We start from the raw sequence: 25,781 nt of genomic DNA on the forward strand, positions 1-25,781 counted from the left end.
CCCTTTCCATATTCTTCTCTAGACCTTTTCTTGCTCCTTCTCCAAGTCATTTTGAAAGATCAGCCTGTTTTGTAAGGCAGAGCATAAAGGATTAAAACAAAACTCAGCACAAGTCTGTTTACTTGGAGTCCTTTTCCTCTTGGTTTTCCTATGCTTTTGCAGTAGATTTCAAGCATTCTGGTAGAGAAAACATCCTTATATCTGTATCTTATTCTGTTTCAACAGCATCCTTGGCAAGTATGAAAAAGTAAATATAATGAACCTGCCACAAAAGACATAAAAGGAGATGGAGAGAACACAACAGAAAATGTAACTGAATGTGCTCTGTATTATACATTATATACAAGAAGTCTATCAGATCACCCAACTCTGATATTTTTTACTGGCTGGTTGTAGGTCTTCACAGTCAACAGTAATGAGTGAAATTAAGCAGATTTAAAAAAAAAAAGAAAAAAGTCAATCTAGACACAGTCTTCACTGTTTGAGTAGCAAAGTCACTATTGGAAAAGTAAATTCCATGGATTTAGTTCTGTGGATTTTATACAGAGGATTAACCACTTATCTTAGCATAAAGAAATTGAAAAGTGTTGCTAATTCTCAGTGGTCACCTTTTAGCCCTGCTTTGCAAAGGTGGGACATTTTTGGGGGGGCAGAGAAGATAAAAAGGATCCAGAAAGGATGACTGATTGGTAGAAAGTATAGAAAAAGGACGAATACGAATAAAAATAAAGAGGAGATTAATAGCTTCCCACAGTGAATCTGACTTTTGAAACATGCACTGACCTGAGCAGAGGCTGAGCAATCACCTCAGTGGAGCGGAAGCATTTGCAAGTGTTTGTGAAATCATTTCCCAAATTCTCAGTTTTAGTGTATTTTTGTGTAAGGGATTTTCTCCACAATGACTCCTGGGGTCCATAATGTGTTAAACGATTACTGGTCTTCACAGGCAGTTGTGCTATATGAAATACTCTAATTTAATCCAGTAAAGAAGACATACTTTGTGATCAGTCTAATGAACAATAAAAAAAGGCAGCTTCATCTCATTATTACAGCCAAGCTTTCATCTCATTCTCTTCCGTACTGTCTATCTTTGGTATCAGGACTGAGCTGGCAAGCGTGGCTATTTAAGCTTTCCATCAGCCTACTCTTAATCTCCTGCCAACACGTATAATCAAAATCTTAGGCATCTGCATTACCTACTTCTTCCTATTAAAGATAATGTGAAGATAATTCAGCCTGAAGAGCTGTTCTTAGGCAATGGATGTTTAATTGACACCGTCATCAAGAGCCCTTTACAGAGGTGTTCATAAAGAGAGCGCACATTCGCTGCTGTACACTAATCACAAAGATGCACAAGGAATTTTAAATATTGCTGTCTTTGTTGTTTTTAATGCAATCTCCTTTTCTTACTTCCCACCTTTCCCCCTAAAAGACTGAAAATATTGTATCTTGGTCTACACCAAAAGCCAAGAAATGTTTCAGCATTGCTGGTTAGCTCAACCACACACAATCTTTTCTGCTTTTTACTGTAATTTACTCCTAAGGAGCAATTCTTTTGCCTCCCACGTTAAAATACCCCATCCAGGATCACAGTATTTAACAAAACTAATCCTTAGTGTAATAAACTAAACTATACCAACCCAGAACCTACTTAAGAGAGGCTTAAAATATAAAATCTAGTTCAAACAGCATTCTAATATAAAAGCTTCATTAGAAAGGCAAGGGGAAAAACCACCAAAATTTACCAGAAAGGTAATGGAAAGAAGATATTGTTTCCGTTCTTTAATCCTCTCATAATCTCACAGCTACCAGTTTCACTGAAATACATTATAGATTCATCATTTGAGACATATATCTCACCAGATTTGTCATGGCAATAAAATCCTGTTCTAAAGAATGTGCCCTGAGAAAACACAGGGTAGAATCCTGTCAGTCGTACCAAGTAATAACTTCTCCATCAGCAGTCAATTATTAGGCTATTACTTGTGACAAAAACTGGTGAGATGTGCTGCAAACTAGAGAGCAGAGTGACTTTGCTCAGGAGAAATTGCAACCTCGGAGGTCAGCAGATAATGTTCATTTTTCCCTGCCTCAGGCTTTCAGCCTTCATATTTTCCCATCTTCCCCTGGAGAGTCAGGAGAAACGGTGATTGTGGATACCAATTCTTTGCACTTCCCATGGAAACAAATCACCCCTTCCCGCATGGACGGTGGAAGCCTGATTATCTCCTGCTCAGTTAAAACAAAGACACTTGCTGCACAGAAAGCCAGGGTGCCACCAAGAGAAAAGCAACAGTACTATGTCGCATTTATTTCTGCCTTATTCATTCCAGTTGAATATGCAATTACACTAGAGTTTTTTTTCGTAAATACTGCTATGCATCGTAATCAAAGGCTTCCACCCTATTTTTGTGCAGCCACAAGTCACATAACGGAGGTTTTAAACACAGTTCTTCTTTCTCCTCCAACCTTACCCAACCTCAAACATTCACAGGTGACTGTTCAGAAGAGGAACATCACTTATCGAAGCTCCCATCAGGCCACGCAAAGCTACAGTACCATTTTTAATATTTGCACAGGTGAGTAAAAACAGTCTGTCTGGTATAAGCAGTAACCGATTGCTGATGGCAATTTCATGGTAAAAAGGGAAAGAACTGTAGTATCTCAAGTGTAAGAAAATGCTGAACAAGAATGAAACACAAAATGGACTTAAGTCAGCTATTTAATGGTTTTTTTTGTTTGATTCTCACATTAGTGTCTCAAATAAACCTGCCTGTCCCTTTCTAAGAGATTTCTTAGCCTGCTTACATTTTTTGCACCAATGAGTTAATTATGAAAAACTTTCTAAACATTGCATTCCATAAATTTATTGCAGCAGAAATGAGCTTATCGCTCCTGTACACAGCCACAACACTGACTCGCTGGTATACCAGTAACCATAGTGCTTTGTCAAACCACGCAAGGCTCTGCAAGTTCTCTCCAACTGTATCATTATAAATAAATATGCTTAATGAATAAAAAAGTGATATGTCAACATAAACTCTCAAATATATCTTTTGTTTTTTTAAGAAGGGGATAACTGTGGTGTAAACTTTATACCCCCCTCTGGACTATCAAAGGTTAGGGTATAATTTTCAGTGAAATCCAAATTAAAGCTTTACGAGAAAGAATGACTTGTTGTGTGAGACAGTAATACCGATGTCTATGTGTAACCCCCTGGGAATGTCAAGTTCCAGGACAAATCTATGTTTTTGCTACCTGAATCACCAGTGATGGCGAAATGTATTTTAAATAAACCTTGTATTAGGACATTAAAAATGTGAACTGCCAATAATAAATTAAACAAATGCAGAGAGATGATCCCCAGGGGATTCCTGGCACACCACAGGCTCTGAATGCTTTTAAAGGGGTGGAAGTTTGTCAAAAGAAAGACAAGTCCATATTATCATAGTATTGGAATATAACACTAAGATGTTTCTTCTCAAATAAATGCTATCCCTTTCTGAAGGCATAGAAAGAGACGAGATTATGAAAAAAATAAACAGAAAAACCAAAACCCAACACATTTATCATTAACAACCAAAAACTATGCAGCTAAATTCTGCTCATAATTATGAGAATGATTAACTTTCATCAGACCCTTAAGAACACTGAGCACGAGGACTGTAAAAATCATATTTAAAGTGAAAATGATATTTTCTCTTCAGTTTCTTCTGATGGAGCAAATGATGGCAACACAGGTGGCACAAAACACCCCCTGGCAACTCCTGGCACTCCCAAATACCCATTCAGCAGTCTGAATGTGTTTTGTTACTTCATACGGATGTTTATAAGGACTCCTGGATCTATGCTGAATCCTTTGAGTACTCTGAAAAAGTAGCATTCATATGTAAAAAAGAAAGACTGAAATTAGTGGTGGCACAGATCCTGTCAAATTCAGTGGGGCTATTACTGCATCTCTATATTTCAGCAAAATTGAATGTACTTAAGTGCAGGGGAAGCATCTCTTTCCTTCGATTTACATGTAGGCCTGATTCTGGCAGTCACTCAGTTTTATCAATCAAGCAGGAAGCATTGAGACAGCAAAAGCCAAATTCTGATTTATTTTTTTTTTTAAAAAAGACAGCAACAGCTACATCAAATATACTTCTCAGAATTATAAAGCATTTTTTCTGCAATGCCATTTTTGGCTGTCTCTACTCTTACTCTCAGGAGAATCCAGCATATTTGCATCCATAATAAGTTTTTTCTTGTATTTAAGATGCTTTTCCCCAAAACGCTTCTGCAATTGTACATATCCTCAACAGTATGTACACATTCAATAGCAAAGAGATTATAAACACTATACAGCAGCCGGAATGGACTACATTTTGAAACACACAGAATAATTTAAAGACATTTTAAGTCTTAGCCAGTAAAGCCATCCTCCTAGGAAACCCATGTGTGAATAGGTACCATAAAAATAGATCCTTTATTAGTAAGAAATAACAGATGGGCACAAAAAAAAAGGTTTGCTTTTCTTACCTCTTTATATTAATACAATTTTGATAAACAAAGCAGAAAGATTTTTACTTGTGAAAACAAATAGTTGTAAACTGTACTAGAAAGGGAAGCTTTTTCCTGATTTACTATTGTTTTAGCTATAGAGACTCCAGCACTGGTTGAGTTCCACTGTACTCTGTCACGATAGATTGACCAAGCTATACAAAGTGTTCTGTATTCAATGACTACGCTTTATTTATAAAGTTATATTTATGTCAGGTAGGTACTATTTTCTGTCAAATAGGTTACAATAGTATCAAAGTGAAATTATTATAGAAACATCCAATTATTGTTAGGGTTCAGGCTGACAGGCCATACACTTAAGCCTCTATATTGAATGCATAGCTAATAGTGTTATTCATATGCTATCCCATGAGAGATTTGGATAATGCATCAATAAGCATAATTTCTTACTGTGGATTGGGATTACTCTTATTAATTTTTCTTCTCCAAGTATGAAATGCAAATTGTGAAAAGTAGAATTTGCATCTTAACTTGACTTTACATATTATCTCTGGTTTGCACCTTAGGAAATTGTCAGATATTAGGTTACAGTTAAAGCTTCGCCAATACCATCACAGTTTACTGGAATCAGAATAATTTTGTTTTACTTCCTGACTTAATCATGTTTTGAACTGTAAGAACCACCTTTTCTCACATTTTAAAAATAAGTAAATTGTGAGCCATAGTTTGACTGCTATCAACTATAAGCAACATCTGTCTGCCTAAAGAAGCATTTCCTTTCATTGAATAACTCACATTTTAAAAACAACTTGCTAGAGAGCTGGACAAACCTGAATTTTGGTAGTTCACTGCCCAACTAATTATTCTGAATTTCTACTTTATCCTAAAGAACACATTTTTCTCGGCAAATAGTTAAACAGCTTATTTAGCAAACCTTCTTCTACATTGCCGATCTCATGTCCATACTACTTTCATTAAGCTTAATATTATCCAAAGCACATTTCCAAGTTTCATTAAAAATTTTGATTTAGTCCTTGAAAAACTGTCACAGTAATACTACATGTCCATATAGACAAATAAAATTCAACTCCTTTTCCTGCCACTGCACCCACACACGAAGCATGAGAAAGGCAGTACTCCTTTTGCTCTAATTTTTAACAGATTTTTATTTGCATTCTTCTCAGTACGCTTGGTCATATCTAAGAACATATTTTCATTCCAAAGGACCAGAGAAATGCTACATAACTAGCCTCAACATCCATAAATCTAAAATATGGGCGGAAATAGAATCCTTTCATTTTTCAAGACTCAGTATTTACTTTAGATGCTCATAACTTTAAGCATAAATGGTACTTTCTTACCATACTTTAAAATCTTAGGAGAAATATATAAAACTGAAGATACAATTCCTATTATGTGATAACAATGACTGTGTTGAAAGCACTGTATTTTCAAAAAACAACCATAAAGCCAAAAAGAAAAGAAAAACTTGGGTGCTCTCCATCAGGAAAGAGGTATTTTTGTCTTTTAGGTTTAGGATCTTGTGTCAGTCAACTTACGATGCAACAATATAAAGACAGCATTATGCTCTTGATGTTTGGTTTGCAACTGTTCTGTCATTGCCTGACAAACATGAAACAAGAACTGATGATGTCAGCAAAACTGCAAATAATTCTAAATAAGCTTTAGTTTGTTAAAGCAAGAACTATGGGATACGATTTTATGTGATAGCACCGAAAAGTATTTACATTACGAGTAAAGAATCAAATCTTTCTGCAGGTCTGTGCAGGAGAGCTCAGAAATAAGGATACACTCGTGCATTTGCAAATGTGATCACAATCTGTCATCTGATCCTCCTGCCAAACAGAAAAGCATAACATGCTTCTAAGGGCTGTACATCTTCCATATTTGTGATGGACCTTTTCCAAAGATGAAGGAATTTAGAGGTTAACTTCCTCCCCGCCTCCTCGTCGCCCCAGCAGGCTGGGGTGGTTTGCTTGGGTTACTAATTTTTGCTACGTGACACAATACTGGAACACATTTTGGGCAGGACCCCAGTACATGACCAGCTTAAGATAAAGCCTTTCCCACTGTGTAGGATCTAGCCCTCTGTCGGCAACTTACTGAAGAGGTTTCATAGAAAGAAACATCTATACTTGCAAACTAGATTGTGATACTAATTCTCCAACTCCCTACTTCTGACAGGCTGAAGAGAAGTGAAAATTATTAGCCAAGCAAATTGACTGAAAACTTGATATAGCAGCTGGCAAAAGACTTAGCATGAAACTCAAAGCTCAAGAACTAAGCAGGGACACTGAGAAAAATAATCATGAAAATGGAAATAACTACAGTTCAGTTTTTGTAATGTTCCAGGTAAATGAGGAAATCTAGTATCTTCTTATCTAATCAAAGAATTAGCACTGTTACTGCATTTTTAACTAAAGAAAGGATTAAAAACCACATTCCAGTATTGAGAAATATCACATTTGATTTCTGAAGTCACCACAGGATCACAGAGAAACAGGGAAACACCTTTACAGTCCTGGATGGCATAAAACACACCAAGCAGTGTTGTGACCTGTACTACAAACCTGTTGTTTACAATACAATTCATAGATATTTAATGTAAAAAGAAAAATTGGGATAGAGACTGATAGAATGGATGTTCCATAAGGTAAGCCTTAAAATACAACTAATTATGTTATAGAAAAGAAGAGCCACTTTTCAGATTCAGCTTTGACTTGATTCTGTAACTACATTTTGCACAGTATGAAAACCATAATGTTGTTCTGTTTTTCCTAAAAATTTGCCTCGCTTAAGGGAATTAAACAAAAATATCAGTATCCTCTACATACATAAAGCCAAGACATTTAATGCTTTCTTTGCCTCGGTCTTCAACACCAAAGATGGACTTGGGGTCCCCCTTAGCCCTGGGCTAGAGAACCATGGCTGCGAGAATGATAAACTCCCAATCATTCCAGAACTTGCACGGGATCTGCTACTCCAGCTATATCCCTACAAGTCAATGGGGTCTGACGGGATTCACCCAAAGGTGCTCAAAGAGCTGGCTGATGTCATAGCGAGACTTCTCTCCATGATTTTTCAATGCTTCTGGGAATCTGGAGAGGTCCCAGTTGAATAGAAGCTGGCAAAGATTGTCCCAGTCAACAAGAAGGGCAACAGGGATGGCTCTGGAAACTACGGGTCTGTCAGCCTCACTTCTGTGACTGGTAAAAACATGGAGAAGATTGTTCTGGGAGTTACCAAAAACATCTGAATGACAACACAGTCATTGGTCCCAGCCAGCATGGGTTCATGAGGGGAAAGTCCTGCTTGACAAACTATTTCATTCTATGACAAGGTTACCCATCTGGCTGACCAAGGGAGGCCTGTTGATGTGATCTTTTTGGATTTCAGCAAAGCCTTTGGTATGGTATCTCACAGTCTCCTCCTGGACAAGATGTCCAGCACACAGCCGCGTAAACACACAATGCAGTGGGGGAGCAATTGGCTGACAGGCTGAGCTCAAAGGCTTCAAGTAAATGGGGTGATGTTGGGCTGGCGACCAGTCACTAGAAGTTGGATAGGTATCCATCTTAGGGCCAGCACTCTTCAATGCCTTTATAAATGACTTAGACTCAGGACTTGAGGGATTACTTAGTAAGTTTGCTGACAACACAGAATTGGGAGGAGCTGTTGACAGTTTTGAGGGCAGAGAGGCCCTGCAGAGGGATCTGGACAAAGTAGAGAACTGGGCAATGACCAACCACATGAAGTTCAACAAGGTCAAGTGCCGGATTTTGCACCTGGGACACAGCAACCCTGGCTGTACAGACAGACTGGGGGACAAGATGCTGGGAAGCAGCCCCACAGAGAGGGATCTGGGGGTTCTGGTTGACAGCAAGTTGAACATGAGCCAACAGTGTCCCTGGCAGCCAAGAGGGACCCGTGTCCTTGTGCATCCAGCGCAGCATCGCCAGCCGGGCAGGGAGGGGATGGTCCCGCTCTGCTCTGCACTGGTGCAGCCTCACCTGGAGCATTCACTGTGTGCAGGGCTGGGAACCACAGGGTAAAAAGATAAAAAGCTACTGGAGAGTGTCCAGAGGAGGCCATGAAGTTGGTGAAGGGTTTGGAGGGGAAGCTGCATGAGGAGAGGCTACAGTCACTTAGTTTGTTCAGCCTGGAGAAGAAGAGACTGAGACCTCAAGGTGAGGAGGAGAAGGCCCAGGTGCTGATCTCTTCTCTCTGGTGACCAATGACAGAACCTGAGAGAATGGCAGGAAGATGTGCCAGAGGAGTTTCAGGTTGGGCATTCGGAAAAGGTTCTTCACCCAGAGAGTGCTGGACACTGGAAGAGGGTCCCCAGGGAGGTGTCACGGCGCCAAGCCTGACAGTGTTCAAGAAGAGACTGGACAACGTCCTCAGACACGTGGAGTGAACTGTGGGGTGTCCTGTGCAGGACATTCTGTGATTCTACGATTCTCTTGGTCTGTCCCCTACTCACAGGACTCAGATATTCATACACTGAGGATTAGTCAGCCCAAGGCCTTTACTTCATCCTTTCCAACCATTTGCTTCCATTGTTTTCCCTTTCATAAACAATACTAAAAAGAGTGAAATTTTATTTTAGGCAAACACAGCCAGATTCTCAAAATCAAACTGACTACATAGAAAGGGGAAAGGGTATAGTTTATTTTAATATAATAGACTCTAAAAGAACAGAAGAATTTGACATTTTTCTAGACCATTCTAAAAAAATAAGGTTTTTTTACTAATAAAACAAGATTGTAAGTTTAAACCTTCCTAGCTGACATCAAGCCACAATCTCTTGCTTATTTAAACAGAAAACTTTGCTAAACATGGAAGTATCTTTGTAGTCTACTTGTATCCATGTCCATTTAAGCAGTTCATGATCAATTTGCTATTACACACAAAGAGGGAAAATTACTATTTTCAAATCTAATTTAGCATAGATTTAAAAAAAAAAAATCAGGTTTTGAAGAAAATAACACCAATCAAATGGCAGCTTTGAGGTAATTCTATGTGTAACTAAGCGCCTCCCACATCACGTGAAAATACTTCCAAAAATCAAGAGTGACATAAGAAGAAAAAGAGTGAATTGTTGTTTCTTCCCACCGATCTTATTTTTGAAAGAATTCTGTTCTGGTCTATTAAAAACACTATTGTGAATTAATTTCCACTCAAATTACATAGATAGAATCATAGGATGGTGAGGTTGGATGGGCTCCCTGGAGATTGCCAAGCCCAAGCTCCCTCCTTAACCAAGTTGTTCAGGACCATTGGGTTTTAACTGTTTCCACATATGGAGACTCCACACCCTCTCTGGGCGACTTGTTCCTGTGTTTGAACACTTTCATTGTGAAAAAAGACACTTAAAATGCTGCTAGTTTCTATGACGCAGTTGAAGTTGTTCATCTTATTTTGACACCTGCTATAAATGCATCTTCCTTTGCCTTCACAGTTATACTGTAACCTACAGAACACCATTTTAGTAGGCTTCAATCTATTTCCTTAAAGTTATCCAAGTCAATTAAAGAGAAGAATTGTACAATTGTCTCTTTAGAGGTGTATTAATAAGTCACTGGGCCATAAAATTTAATCATTCACTTCTATTCAAAGTTGGGTAAAATTACTGTAAATGACTATACAGAATGCAACACAACAGTATGTGGCCTGAAATATGAAACTGCAAAAGAAAACACCAAAAAAAACCCCAAACCACAAGCCCTCCCACATGTGTAGATATAAAAACATTTCAATACATTTGAAAACTGCTTACTTTTGCTCGGCTGGCTGATCGGTCTCATAAGCAGCCATCTTAGCTCCAGTCCCTGCAGGCTTTGCTGTCCTTTGTCTTCGCTTTCTTCTTGGAGCAGTATCAATGGCATCTGGGCTACTCAGAAGGGAGTCCTTTCGTTCTGCTGCTGTGAAAAGGAAAAAGACTAAGGTTGAAATGAACTTGAATATGAAATATTATAATACAATTCTTAAATTTTTTAAATTGTTTTAATTAAAATCTCCATACTGCTAAGATGGGCTCGGATTTGACAGCAGTTGGTGTTGAAACAGGTGACATAAAGGGAAATTCAAACCCACCAAATTTAAACTAGGAAGGTAAGCTGCTTGGCATCTCTTTGTAGTCAGTGTGGAGAAAGATGGGCAGTTATAAAACAGAAATACATAGATGATCTCCTCATTCCTCCTTCTAGGCTCTAGAATAACTAGAGAGGGAGCTTACAGAGCCTTATTTCACCTGCCTCAAATCAGTCTTTGTCACCTACAAAACAAATGAGGAAGATGTGCACATGGCGTTGAGAAAGGAGCGTGAATGTCCTGCTTAGTGCATGACTTCGTTCAGACTCTTGGTCGCAGTACAAGCAGTAATACACACTCAGAACAAAACAGAATTAAATAATTTTCAATATGCATTAGGATAAACCCTTGAGATAAGTTTATTACTATGATCAAGCACTGTATTTTCTAATGTTCTAATCATTCTGCTACCGCGGACCTACAGGCAGTCGATCCTTATGGGTTCTACTGGAGCCTCCCCGAAAACAACGGGCAGAAAGACTGATGGACAGACTGATGTCGGCTCAGTGAAGCAAAAAATCATCCATCTGGAGCAAACCCCTGTACAAAAAAGCAGTAACACCAGTGGAACCCATGGAACAGGTGGCCTTGGTTCAGACTAAACCTCTCAAAGTGACAGAATAGTAGCTGCAGTCTGAAAGGAAAACAGGAAGAATTCTGGAAACCTCTCAACCTGAAACTGGAAAAACAGTTTAGGTGTCCACTTACTCCTCTGCTGCAGGTAAGTAAAGTAGGCTCTGTCCACATTCATCTACACAATTTCCATCATTACTGCATAAATGATAGTTTCACTTCTGGTTCACATTAATATTTTCATGTAAATTCAGAAAAGATGCATTAATCACATTTTTTTTAAAAACTCCCTCTCAGCTTTGACAGTTGTTTACTTGAAGGTCACACATCAAGACAAAAGGATCCTTCATTAAACTAAAACCCTCCCTTCTCTTGCTATTATAATGCACTCAGGACATATGTAGACATTTTTATTCCAGCTGTCAACATCCTGTAGCATGCTTGGTTTTGGTATGCCTGCTTTAACAACAAAATCTTTAATTACTTCGAATTTTCAAGATAATGATATCCAGAACCGCACACATTTCAGCTGAAACATATTAAATAATAATGTGGTGACTGAGGCTGATACTGTTATGGTAACTTTTCTGATTAGAACTTTCTGTGCCTTTTAGGAAGGTTTAATCTTCACACGGATGAAAGACACCATAATTTGAGATTCAATACCAAAGTTTTTTGCAAAAAGTAAATAGTGGGTACTATTTCTTCATTCCTTTCACAGTTGTTATCCACGTCTACTGAAAATGAAATAGAAAGAAAATATGCAACCCACAAGTAACATTTTCACTGTTTCTCAAAAAAATGTGTTTCAGACCAAGAACACTGGTGAACATGTCAATACAGGTGCTCTAGAGCCAGGGCAAACACCGCTCACAACAAAGCACATGCTTAAATATCAGTTACCAGCATCCACTATACTACATCACAGACTTACAGGTCTTTGTAGGGTGAGAACGGGCATTAGGTGACATATTTCCAAGGCACAAGCTAATTAACAGGTTTCGAAGTCCAGTACAGACAAGATACACTGACTATAGTAAATGCTGAAAAGGGTTAAATTACAGCCTAATTCTCCACACTAAAGTTTAACTAGCTATGCATACTTTTCCCGCGCTAAATGTTGAAAATTGTGTTCATGATTGTTAGTTACTGTTTACTGGCAGCATGCTCATTGTAGCATATCTAACATTTACACTAATACTAATAATTCCAACATCTCTTCCTAAATTCAGCCCCTTCTTAATTAATTCACAAATAATAGTTTACTGTCAAGAACCAAACAAACTTGAATAATTTTACTACAGTATCTCTTATCCTTCCTTGTTGCTGTTCTCCTCCCACACTCTCTGCTTTTGCCAAAAAGTAGATCCAGAGGTTAGCTACTTATACAAAACCTACACGATGCTGATGATAAACAAATAAATGCCTCTGTGCTTTTACTTGTGTGGCATGCAACAGTGCTCATGACCCCCATGTTCAGTACTCTTTACTGTTTAGACTCAAAACTTGTCTCCTACAACAGTCCCACTTGTCCACGAGTGAGAAAAATGGAAGAGAAATGTCTGTCATTGCAGCACCCTGCATTTGTGCCAACTTCAGGCTGGGAAAGGCTCTCAGTTTTCTACTAAACATCTCAATGTAATTATTTCCCCCGAAAACAAATTTGGGTCTTGTGACCTATTAAAAACAAGCAGAATTAAAAATATTGACCTAAATGATTCAAGTAAACTTCTGCAATGAAGCCAACAATTTCTATTGTAAAAACGTTTCTTTTAATAATATCAAGAAGACTCTTCATTCAGACAGCCTAGAATGCAATCTTACAATTGAATGGTAGTACAACAGTAGCAGATTGGCTCATAGATAATGGTTGACCACCACAGGAATAGGTTTTTCTTGATTTGCTTGTTTCTACTAAACCAAACTACATCTTCGGTGAGAACTGCTGATGAAAAGATGGTGTACACTTGAAGATCTAAGTATCATGCTACCATAAGACTTTAAACACATGTCCACCACTGCTGCCCCAAAATAATTCCCATTAATGAATTATTTTATAGTACTTGACTGAAAGCAAAAAAAAAGCTTCAGCAAAATATTATTCATTGTTCAACACAAAATCATTTGGAAAAATGAGAGAAAATCTTGGACATCAACCTAATTTTCGTTCTGAAAATCTTTTCTGTCTAAATCTCATCATCATTTTACGAAAGTAAAGTTCCTTCGATTCTCATGAAACTAAATTTCTTACTTTGATAGTGTGTAATACAATATGAATTATTGTACCAGTTTAATAGTATCAGTTTAAATACAGACAAGAGTATTGTTTGATGAAATCCAGTCAATTAAACCACCTAAACCAAATGGTGATCAAGAAAAGGAAATGTTCCCAATATATAACAGACCTTCCACAGGTGCATAACTGCAAGAAAACGGACTCATAAGAGAGCAAGAAAGGGAATCATACCTCAAGTACTAAAAGAATATTTGTGCTAAGAAGATTGAAGATTTTAAATAAAAACTCTTGATGTATTTTTGTTGTTTGTTTTGAAGAGTGATATTATTTGGTGGGTAGGGTAGAGGAAGTTTTCAAATAAGAAAGGATATCCTAGAAAATAATTTAAACTGAAAATTTTAAATAGCTTTCACTAGTTTAGAAGAGTAAGGATGAAATTAAATCAACACAGTGCAATAAGGCTGGGGGTCTGGAAACAGGAGATGCTTTTATTTTATTACAAAAAAATGCCAGGACCCATTTTCAAGACGTTTGGTGTGCAACACCTGGCACCCACATAGAACAGCACTGACTCTCCCAGGCTCTCTGCTGGGACCAGTCCCAGAACCTCACCTGGGTGAGCTGATGTAGAGCAAAACCTTGCAGGGAACGTACTCGCAATCAAAGAGGCAGGGAACTTTGCTGAGCTGCCCGGGCCAAGGTCTGATCCTGGCATTGTTCAGTGTGCTAATGTAGCATCATGATCTCCGAAAACTGCAAGTATTTTAAAATTAATTTCAGTAGCCTGGTTAAAGATAGGCAGATCAGTTATAAATTAAATTTTGCATTACTTTATTTTGATACAGAGAAGTCAATTATTCAAAAATAAATACCTTCCCATCTATCACATTGACTTTTCAGTCTGAAAAAAACCACCACCCACCTTCTTTCTCTGTATATCATCACCTGTAATGAAAATTCTACAGCTTTGACTTGTCTAATTATTAATGACAGTGCTGCACTAATTGAGAGAACAGAATCTAGCTCCTCTCGGTACAAGGTCTATTCTCAATAAAGGACTAATACCAGCAATAAAAGCTCAAATTATACAGGAAGCAAAGCAAGCAAAAAATGAGTAGAAGCACTTCAAATATGAGCAACCTGTTTGCCTACAATGACGTAACTTCACACAGATAGAAAACATACTCTCAATGTCCAAATTCGTGTTTAATTATCAGCACATAACATGTAAATTTTAAAAATAATCATCAATGTCAAATAGATTCAGGGAACATTCACATCTCTGACATGTATCACCAAATAAAATGTACTTAGCAGTTTAAACTTGTTTTGCTCACAATAAATAATTTTATATTAAAAAAAAAAAAAAAGTTTTCTTTTTGGATTGGAATGAAACAGGAAAGACTTATAAAGGACATGGCATTTATCTTGAGGCAAATAACTGCCCTTTATTTAAAATTATCTATCCTGGAGTGTTCTTATGAATAGCAGCATAAAAGCCTGTCAATCTTAATTTCTGTTCTCAAGGAAAATTCACACAATTACTTTTTTTTGTCAGATTAGTAAGGACTTACGAAAATTTCTTCAGATTTTCAGATATTAAGGCTATCAGAGGTCTCCTAAATTCCTCCTGGAGTCACATTGTTAACGGAACAGAATATCCTGATTGAATTCTGCTTAACTCCAGGCAGCATGGGTTGCTCCAAAGAGTTACTCAAATGAACGTCCAGATTCTGCTGTCTCTCCTTAATGAAGCAGATGATTTAATTGAAAATCAGTCCCTTGCTCAAGGATCTTGCCATTTTCTCCAGGATTATTTCTTTGGGAAACAACCGGGCTACACATACAATTACTGCCTCTGCTGCCTCTGGCCTTGCACAGCATTGGTAGCAGATAAACCAGACCGAAAAAGGGCAAAGATGTTCACAAAATGATCACCTAAAGAGCACCAGAACTGCCTGTGACAGCTGCTCCCCAAGCCAGGAAAGAGAAAAAAATTAAAAACGGAAAGCAGAACTCATCACTTTAATCCCTGACTATAGTGTAACTTCAGTAATTATGTGGTTTCTCAATCTCAGCCTAATTCCTAAGGGATCACCATAGCTGATAATAATTAGCATGTCTTTGACATTCTCAGCAGAGAGTCTCCTAAATGAATGGGTATGGAAATGAATGTGTCCCACTGATGTAGGCAATTCCTGCAAAGCAGGATTAAGTTATTCTTGACAGGCAATTTAGGAAACACCACTTCTACCTACACTAAAGTTATCCTGTATATACACATTCTGGTCATAATCAGGCTTTTTTTTTCATAAGAAATACATCTATTTAGATCACTCAGATCCAAAGTTAAACATAGGTATTTATGGTTCCCACATATGCTTCAGTGAAAGTAACAGGAATACGTCACTATTTTAATTTTAGGAAAACAGTAAGAACCATTTTCCATTCCCTTTGTCCTTTTCTACTTTATATTTCATTCTTTGTATAAATTTGGGTTTACTGTACCATTATCCCCTGGGGCCTAAAGGCGGTTGAGACTGCAGTTCTATAAATTCTCTGTCAGTTAGTTATTAACATTTATTTTTATAAAAAATATCTCCATGGGAAGTGTTTATGAAGACAGATTTTAAAACAACTTCAGCAAAAAGTTTAGATCCAGCTATACAAAATTTATAATTTGTATCCCGTTCAGTAAGGAAGTTTACATTTCACTCTACTAAGACTCTATTACCACTGACAAAGTGTTCTAAGTCTTTACATGTAGATTTTTCTATTTGCAAAGACTATTTTTTTCCTGATGTCACTGGTAATAAATATTGTCAAAGGTTATGATTTCTCAGTACCCATCAAAAATCTTGAAAATCCTCACAATATACAGCTGTATACTATATTTTTGTCATGTCTACCACCCCTACAAACTAATATCTGCCTTAAAATACAACAAAGACAGCTTTATAAATCTTCACTTACATGGGTCAGGTAGAAGCTCCATCATGAAGCAGTAAAAGCTAAGTTATTGCAATTTTGATATCTGAAACTTACTAACAATTAAAGTTGCTTTTCCTGTTTTATTTTGTATGGGCAGAAGCAACGGCAATGTTGGCAACTCAGATGCTGCGGTGATTTTTGACGAGCCAAAGGCTGTTTAGTGATGAGTTAGGGTGCTCAGCAACAGCATGGCCCAGCTTTCCAACGACCCACCAAATGTCCAGGTTTATTGGACCATTTATTTACATGGTTTTAGAAACCCTTTTCCATCTCTGAACCTCAAATATTTTTGAAACTCTGTATTAATGCTTCCAACGAGACTAATTTTTGTGTGCCACGGCTGGACGTGCCATCGTTTAGCACACCAGCACATCCGAGCTCAGGCAAGAGTATTTAACAAGTCGTCGTCTGAAAAGGTTTAGATGAGCTCACTGTCTTGGGTGGGACTGTTTGCTGGAGTCATTCTCTGGACTCCCTTGATGTCCTATTTAGATCATCTGTACCACCCAGGGTGGAGGTAAGAGGCTTCTGAATATCATCCCCAGGAGACATTAAACAGCATGCAGGTCAAGTAAACAAAACAACAAAACAGGCAGATGCAAGAATTAAGAACACGAAGGTAAGAAAAGCTTTGGAAAAAGATTTCTGGGCTGTGATCTGTCAATTTGATGTGAGTTAGTGGAGCCCAAAGTCATTTTTCACCAGGCATGTGAAGCATGTATCTCATGTCTGGAATTCCAACTGGCATAATTTTTGCTTTAGTAAACTTTCCTGGTGTCTACAGCTTATGTTGCTAACCCCATCCAGCAGTGGGCTTCCACGTATCACCTATAAGGTTACCCTATATGTCAGACAATACTTATTATTATGCCTAGCCCCTGGCTGTGTGGATGTGGAGCCTAACATTTGAAAGCCAGATCTAAAGAAGAGTTTCAATAATGGTAATCATACTACTCACTGATTTCAAATCAGAAAGATTTCAAGTCAATACAACAAAGAAAGCTTTATAAATCTTACTTACTGATAAATACTTACTGATTTCAAATCCTAAGAGATCATTTTGTTAACCTTTATGTAAAATGTTCACCTGTGATGCTGTTTAGAATATGAAGACAAAGTAGCGTAGCTATTTCTGAGTACTTTGAAACTGGGCTTCTGACTTAATACTAAGCTTGAAGCCCCTCGGGCATGTATTTGTAAGAACCTTGGCTACCCCTGTGCCAAGTTTGTCACTCAAAATCACCACCTCTTAGATGGAGAAATACATAAGAGTGACTGAAAAGATCTGTAAACAATAAAAGACTTCTGACTTTTTCTATTTATTTTTTTATTTCCTTGGATAAAGCTCTGGGTTGCCCCTGTGCTTGAATAGTCTTTAGCTTACCTAGTCTGTCTCCTGGAAATGTACATAAAAGCTGGCGGGTTTATAAGATCATCCTGACACACATATTTTATTCACTAGGGACCCTGCGGGGATGGTGAGGCCAGAGATCTGCCTCTGTGTACCGAGGGCAGCCTTAAAACACAAGTGTGAGCTGCACCGGGGCCATAACCTGCCCAGCACCATGAAGCTGCACCACAGAGCTTTGAAAAGGCTGGAGCTCAGACTCCTGTGCCACGAGAATGATTTCTCTCCCCATTAAACAATTCTTTCAGGAAATCAATACAGCTCAAGGGAAGCCACAGGCTGCAATAACTCTAGAAAATGTATGTTTTCATAATGATGGCATTTCGCAGTGGATAAATTACTAACCTCTACCAATAACTTTATTGTGTGGTATCTTCTAAGTTGCCTTAAGATTTCTTTCAACTATATTATAAATTCAATTTTTTGCGGTATAGATATTTCTACATTATGTTGAGGAAACACTTCAGGTACAAAAATCTAAAATAAAAATATATTTAAGCAGGAGCTTTGCCTGTCTGTATTTCACTATATATTATAATAGTAAGGAAGTACAACAATATTTAAACAAATAGCACATACAGATGAGAAGCTATTTTGCTACTTATTTAAATAGCAATGTAAAAACGTGGTCCTGTTTTCTCTGAGAGACAAAAAGACTTCGAACTCTAAAATCATTTACTCTTAGTGACACAAGCACTGTGTCCTTTCATAAAGATACAGAATTTTAACCTCGGAACACAAAACAACTACATTAAAACTGTCTTTACATGTGAACATACATAATTAATGATTGGATAGAGCCTAATCATTCAAAATTTAATTGTCAAAGGAATTCATGTTGAGAAAGCATTAAATGAGTAAAAAGGAAACGAAGCATCTCCTGCAGTTTATACACTGGCTTACATCACTAACAATAGCATTGGAAGCAGCCAAGGGTGGCTCCTTACTAAGTTACTAACATGATTTTCACCTCTAGTTTCCCAATTTTAATTCTGTCTATAGTTGCAGTAACTAAAAGTCACCACTACTAGTGGCTGCTTTGTAGTTAGTGTGAAATGACTTCATTTCATAATGCTCCTAGGGAATATTTGTTACTTGTTGATACTCGAGTAAGATTTGGGTACCCATGCACGGATAAAATCTTCTGGAATCTCCAAGCAGAAGTTAAGTTTAATCCTTTTTTTCCCAACTCCACAAATCTTCAGGTATCCCATACCACAAACAAATTTCTAAGGATAAAAGTCACTCAACACGCAGGGTCCTGCTCTGCATTCAGGGGGACACAGGATCTATTCTGATCCTACCACTGACCTTGATGAATATCCATGCTTTGGTTCCTTCCAGTAAAAAGAACAAAGCCTAATTAATACAACCACACAGTACTACTTACAGGATCAAAGGACATGTCAACATTATAAACTCTGTAAACAAGAAAATAAATTTAGACACTCATGCATCAAAACCGTGGGGTTTCTGTCTTTTATTTTCATTTAAAGTAAACATTTCAAAGGGTAAACCACTTCCCAAAGTATTCAATGTCTTGAATATTGAAGTGAAAAGATGGGAAGTTAGATGTGACCCAGGAGATATTTTCCTTGGAAAAGTCCATGCTTCACTACAGTATTGTCTGGGTTCAGTGATGATTACCAAAAATTTTGGGTGAAGCCCATAAGATTTAGTACTGCCTTGTTTTTCATCTATTCCTCTTTACTCTTTCTGCCTTTAGCAAAATTTGAGATGAACTGAGTGTATTGTAGTGACTGGTAAAAGCGGTCATTTCCCAGAAAATGACTACACAAGGTTCTTGACAGAATTGTAATAAAGTCCAAACCTCTTCCTTCTGCAAGATTGTTTCATGAGAAGCGTGTGCCCTTTCCAAATAACCTTGCTACAGAAAGGACTTTTAGGATATCCATATTGTGCTTTTTTGTATGTATATACCCTGTTTCCAAATTTTATATTATTTAGATCTTATATTTTTATTGTATATTTTAAAATTGAAACTCTGGCATTTATTTTCTTGTATTAGCCGTGAAACAAGCAAGCTGACCTGAGGTCTCAAATGCCATTCACTAGAAACAAAGTTCTATTTACACCATTAGCTTTGTGGACCCATTTATTTCTATTGAAATTAATATAAAACCTCCACTAAATAAAAGGCATATCATGAATATTGCCCACAAATTGCTGCTAGCTACCTCATTTTTTCATACAATGTTTCTAAAAGGCTTTTCATGCTGTGAATTTAAAGACAGCATTTAAGATGTCATTGTGGCATCTCTTTATATACAGCTACCATTAAGGTCTTTATAATGGATTCAGAAATGATGAACATAGAAAGTGCATGTGTCTCAGTCAGACATGACATTAATGTTTTTATGGCAGATGCACTGGCACAATTTCAATCAACATCACAGGATAATTCTGCTGTGGAAAACGCTACAGGTAATTTTGGTTACCCTAAGAGGCTCTGAGAATATATTTAAAGAAATTTGAAGTTCTCCATAAGTACTTTGAGAGCAGCAACACATTAATATTTATTATAACATTTACTGAGCAATGAACATGAAACCTGATCATGTACATGACACTAATACACAATGAAGAAAAAATTATCAAAGAGTATGTCTCAATCAGAATCAAGAGGTTAGTTTAATCTATAATAACTTCCATTTAGATGCTTTTAAACACAACGCAGTCTGTAAGCCACACACATAGCACAATTTAAACTTTTATTCACCATTTATTATTCACTGCAAACGGATCATAAAACTTATGATAGGACTTGAGACCTGTGTTTACATTCTGACATGGGCTGTTTTTCTTCATCAGGTCCCTGGACATCCGCAGGGCTCTCCTGACGTGGCCGGGCTGTGCAAAGGTCACCACCAACAGACCGCAGCTGAAGGTGTAGTTAGAAAGGAGGTCGACCTCAGAAGCCTTAACCTACATCACAAAATCATCTATGAAACACATTGTTATTGACAAGCTGGAAGATATTCAGGGAAATCTTAAAGAGTAATGGTGAAAATGAGTGGAAAAAGACTGTGGCAAATAGTCTGGCCCCAAGTAAATGGGACAATAGAGATGCACGGCCAGGATGCAAGATGAAGTAATGGTGTGGTGTGATGGTAAGAGTCACCGCCAGACTTGTTATAGAGAACTGGCTTCGTTCCCCTGGGATGCGCTAACTCTGGGATAGCCTTTCCATATGGCAAAAACTCCACTCCTCAGTAAGAAAAAACAGGATCACGCCCTGAGCTGTGCTAATGTTCCATGTCTCCTTTCCCAGCCAACGTCCCTACGAGTCACCAGGGCCAAGAGGCATCACACAAGTTCTTTATTAAAATGGGAATGTCCGGCTTTTGATTACCTAAATCAACAAACCCACCTGATAAAAAAACACCCGACATGTGTTCAAGCCTAGGAAAGACACTATTTTTCTTCTGATAAAGAATCTTATTAACTGTGCCTTTCTGATATTCAGACTAGCCTGTTGCAGTGTGCAGCAGCCTGAGAAATTACTCAAGGACAGAACACAGCTTGGATGGCCCAAGCTTTGTGCAGTCCCTGTACCCCTCCATCAATGTGCAGTGATTCTAAAAAATAATAATAATTTTAAAGGATTTCTATAGTCTATATAGGGATAGTTTATGGTTTCTCAATATTTTACGCAAGCTCAAAATACCTATGTGGAAGAAAATGATTTTCTAAATGTAATGTATTTTTTAATTTTATTACACTTACTCCTGTACCTTTACCACCAAAAATTCATTTAAATTATCACGGCCCTGTTGAGATTTAAATACTTCCTGACATTCCTCCAAAAGAACCATCACCATAATAGTAATGTGGTTTCATTATAAAAAGTAACACAGTCTCCTTGCAACTAAAGAAAGCTTAGAGAAAATGGGTTTTAAATACATTGGGTGTACTCCTTTCTCCGCCAGAACATGGCTCAAGCCTGAGCTACAGACAGTGAGTTTATCAGAACAGCACTTCAGAAGATAAGGGCCAAAAAAAAGGCCCTTACACAGGGGAAAAAACATAAATATGTGTGCAGATCATTCAATGTAAGTGAAAAGAAATTCATGGAGATTAATTATTTCATCTATTCTACCTGCAAGAAAAACTAACTTTGATAATGAAACAGAATAGGTGGAGAAAAGGCAGCATGGCAACACTGATCTTACCAGAGAACTGCAAAGGCATCCAAAAATGAACGGCAATGGAAGATCAAAAGCTTTTGCTTAATGAACGGTTCCAAAAACTGCTCCCACACTTTCAAAGAAACAGGAATAAATGACATATACCCTACTTGAAATTAAGAAAAAAAATACCACTGTACTAGAACCAGCGGACAATTTAACAGACTGAAAAGAGTTTTCCCTCTGGCATCTTGCTACAGGGAGAATATGAAGGAATGACCACTGTGATATAAACCACATACTAAATTCTAGTGATGAAATACTATAAAAATATCATGTCTTCAAAGAAAGAACATTAGTGGGTTATTTCCAGCAAAATTTGCTGAATTTGTTAGAAAGCACGCATGATTTTATAATGACAGTTTCTGAAGAACCAAGGGAAAAAAAAGCATTCCAGGCTACAAAGACTTACAGAATTAAGTTCACTAACAGTAAAATCAGAATAAGGTCACTAGGTTAAGTGGCCGATGTGTGGGACAGCAGAAAGCCATAACAAGGTTCTATAAGCAGAAAACATTGTATTGTTTGATTTTTGACACTTGCCAAGAAAAGAAAAAAGAAATATACAACAGAGAGTTCTGATATCACATTTTCTCACATTACAGGCTATATCTTACAAGTACGCCAGCTATCCTAAATAGTGCTATATTTGACAGCTTCATCCTTAATGTTGATATTATTTAATGTTGGAATTTTTGCCTTTAACTAATATTGTTTTTAACCATCATAATACTTGTCTAAAAAGGCGTTTGAGAACCTGTAATTTTCTTTCATCGGAATGGATTAATCATTATTACAGTGGCGTAGCTGACTTAAGAAAAAAGGAATTAAAATCACACAAAGTTCCAAATCAGACATTTACAAAAACGTTTTCCGTCCTTCTCTGCTCAAGTTTAACCAGGGAAGTATTCACAGTACCGTCCTCAGCGCCACGGTTGCTGGTACTGACTGTTATTTTGGCAGCACGCCGCCCAGGAAGACCAGCTCTGATTAGACCGCTCATGGAGGAGATTACTACGCAGAAGAGTAATAAAGTCAGAATAAAGTACAAAAAGCAGAGGAAAACACATCTAATCTTTGCCCATGTATACCCTGTTGTGCACAACACCCTCTTTGTTGATCAACAAAAAACACATTAAAACATCCAGGACTGGGCACAAAATACTAATGTGAATAACGGCTGTTAGGATGACTAACACTTTTATTACATATTCATAATTGAGCGCTTTAGCCAAAAACTGAGCCAGAATAAACCAGAGTAGCTTCTCTGAAAGTTAATGGAACTATAATGAATTACACCAATTGAGAATTCAGAGTATTATTCTGGGATAGCTTGCTGGTGAAATACACAAAACAAAGCAGACTAATCGCACACTGTGCAAAAACACAGACATTTTAAATTGTATTTCCTGAATAGGCAACTGAATAATGTCACTACCTGAGAAACACCTGGAATCTGGTTTTTTTGTAGTAAAATATGCACACAGTAATTTCGTACTGTTTGTTGTCATTTTTTTTGTTTGTTTGTTTAATATACAAAAGGGCTTACAGTTGATTCCTCATTTATTTCCCCACAAGCTCTGAATCACCACGGAAAAAAGCATCACCATGACTATTCTGTAAGAAATTCGGTTGTAACTCCTTAACACACCACACCTATTCCGGAATACGAAATTCTATACGATACAATAAATCTTTCCCAACCTTGGAAAAGTCAAGCAGAGTGAGGTGGCCGGAGCAGTGTGAGGAGGACTCTCCTGGATGCCACTGCGGCTCCCAGCTGGTCCCTGCGCTGCTCTTACCCCGCATGGCCGTGTATTGGGGCAGCCGTTTTGGAGCCTCTTTTTTTGGTGGTATAAAAAGGGAAATCCTATGTACCTTCATGATTTACTCCCACTAGTCTTTACTACAAAAACACCTGTTATTTTCTCTAAAACTCCTTTTTGCTAATAACAAGAACTGTGTTTACCTTGTTATCCAAGGATATCTAAGGAAAATAAAGCCACTCTCTCTTTACCAGAAACTGCTTTCAAAATCTTTCCTACCATAAATCACCGTGCGAGCTCAGCAGTTCAAAATGCTGCTTTCTCCCAGACAGGGGTTTTAAAGTTCCTCAGATCCATTCGCAACAAGGGAGTGATTTATTCTGAGATCCGGTCGTGAATTAAATCATCACTGTATTTCTGAATGGCAACAGCAGCAGCATAGATCCAGCTGAATAATCAGGAGACATGGGCAGTGCAGCTCTGAGACACCAGACGGCTTGGAAGGACGGGTTTGGTTTTTGTTTTGCCTTCTAGTTTCCTACCCCAGATGCAGGATACAGATATATGGCACAGGTCAGGGTTACTACACTGCCACCGAGATAAGGGCTGAGACTGACTGAACCAGTGGCTACTGTTAACAAATGCGTTTTCACATCTCTCCTGCACCATTTTCAGTATTTTTGCAAGCCACAGTGAAGAGAATGAAGTGGGGAATATCTTACGCTCACCCAAAAACAGTGCCACTTCTTGCTGTCTGACATCCCATTTCATAGAAATAAAATGAAAACGCAATATTATCTGTCCTTCACTCCTACTACTCCTTGCTGCGGCAACATGGAACGGCACAGAGTGAAACAGGAACAGGTCCTCCCTTTGAGCTCATAAAAGGGCTAAGAAAATCCCTTATCTGTACCGTGGATTTATTACCTTTTCTCACTAAAAGGCAGGAACTGTGGGTTCTCGCCTTGTACATCTCCTGCAGACGATGTGGTCTCCCTGTCCCTCCAACTGAACACAGACTTGCCTACAAACAGTGTCCAGGGGTATTTATCAGCGAGTTACTTTTAGGCAACTTGTGTTGTTCATGCAGAGAACATTCTCAGCAGGCCAGAGACACAACCCTACTAGGGATGTAGCTTTAGAAACCTGTTTGAAGTAATGGATTTTAGCCATAAAATATAAACATCTCCTGAAAGAGCCTGCTTATCTGAACGCTCACGAGAGATCTTCTGTGTCTAAGCCACTTCAAAGAACAGAGGAAAATTCTCAGAGTTGGCCTCTCTCTGCACATAAAAGTAACATCAATCCCCTAATATCAGCCCGACCTCACAAGCAAGGCTTACACTGAGGGATGATATACTACCTACAACGGGATGACTGTATTTCTTCTGTCCTTAGTTGTCCTGTCTTGTGGGACAAGCAGGGAAGCAATAAATCAGCTCCTCTCCTTAGCTCTCCAAAGCTTAACGACTGCCTCCTCCAAGGTCCAGTACGAGGTGGACCAGACTGTCCTGCTCTCAGGATGCAGTGGGAGTGATGCTTCTTCCCAACATAATGTATGACTTTCTGACTATGATTTTCCTAGATTATCAACATTTAATTATGCTACAAAGCCAACCAGGAAGTTCTCAGACACTTACACAGCTTTCTGATGTTCGCGTGCCTAGAAAGAAGGTGTTTTGTTTTTCACTAGGCATTTCCTGAACCAACTGTTGTCAACAAGTGAAAAATAAACTGTAAGTAAGCAGTTCAATAGCCTAGAAAGTAATTTAGTTCACTCATACAAGCGCATAAATGAAAGGCCAGTTTTGACCTTGCTGATTCTTTGTGAAAATGACTGACATCAAGCCCATGGTCCAAATATGCTAAGGATAGCTTGAAAACACTTACAACCCTTGAAAATTCTCAAGTGAGAATCTTCTAATCCCTGCCCTGTTTCACAGGCAAGAGACTCCTGACATGACAGGACTTGCCACAGA

The 25,781-nt window shown here is 38.0% G+C and overlaps 1 protein-coding gene across 4 annotated transcripts in view; it reads right to left on the reverse strand.

Moving 5' to 3' along the window:
• XRCC4 (X-ray repair cross complementing 4) overlaps positions 1–25,781 on the reverse strand; it is a 188,336-nt gene that overhangs the window by 56,526 nt on the left and 106,029 nt on the right. For 3 of the 4 annotated variants that reach the window (XM_065860955.2, XM_071801747.1, XM_071801746.1), the window contains one exon: positions 10,307–10,451. In XM_065860955.2, coding sequence (XP_065717027.1) covers positions 10,307–10,451 — 145 coding nt within the window. The remainder of the gene's footprint in view (positions 1–10,306; positions 10,452–25,781) is intronic. The other variant, XM_065860956.2, reaches the window with a different exon arrangement.

The sequence above is a fragment of the Patagioenas fasciata genome, chromosome Z, assembly GCF_037038585.1.
Source record: "Patagioenas fasciata isolate bPatFas1 chromosome Z, bPatFas1.hap1, whole genome shotgun sequence".
NCBI classification, from domain to species: domain Eukaryota; kingdom Metazoa; phylum Chordata; class Aves; order Columbiformes; family Columbidae; genus Patagioenas; species Patagioenas fasciata.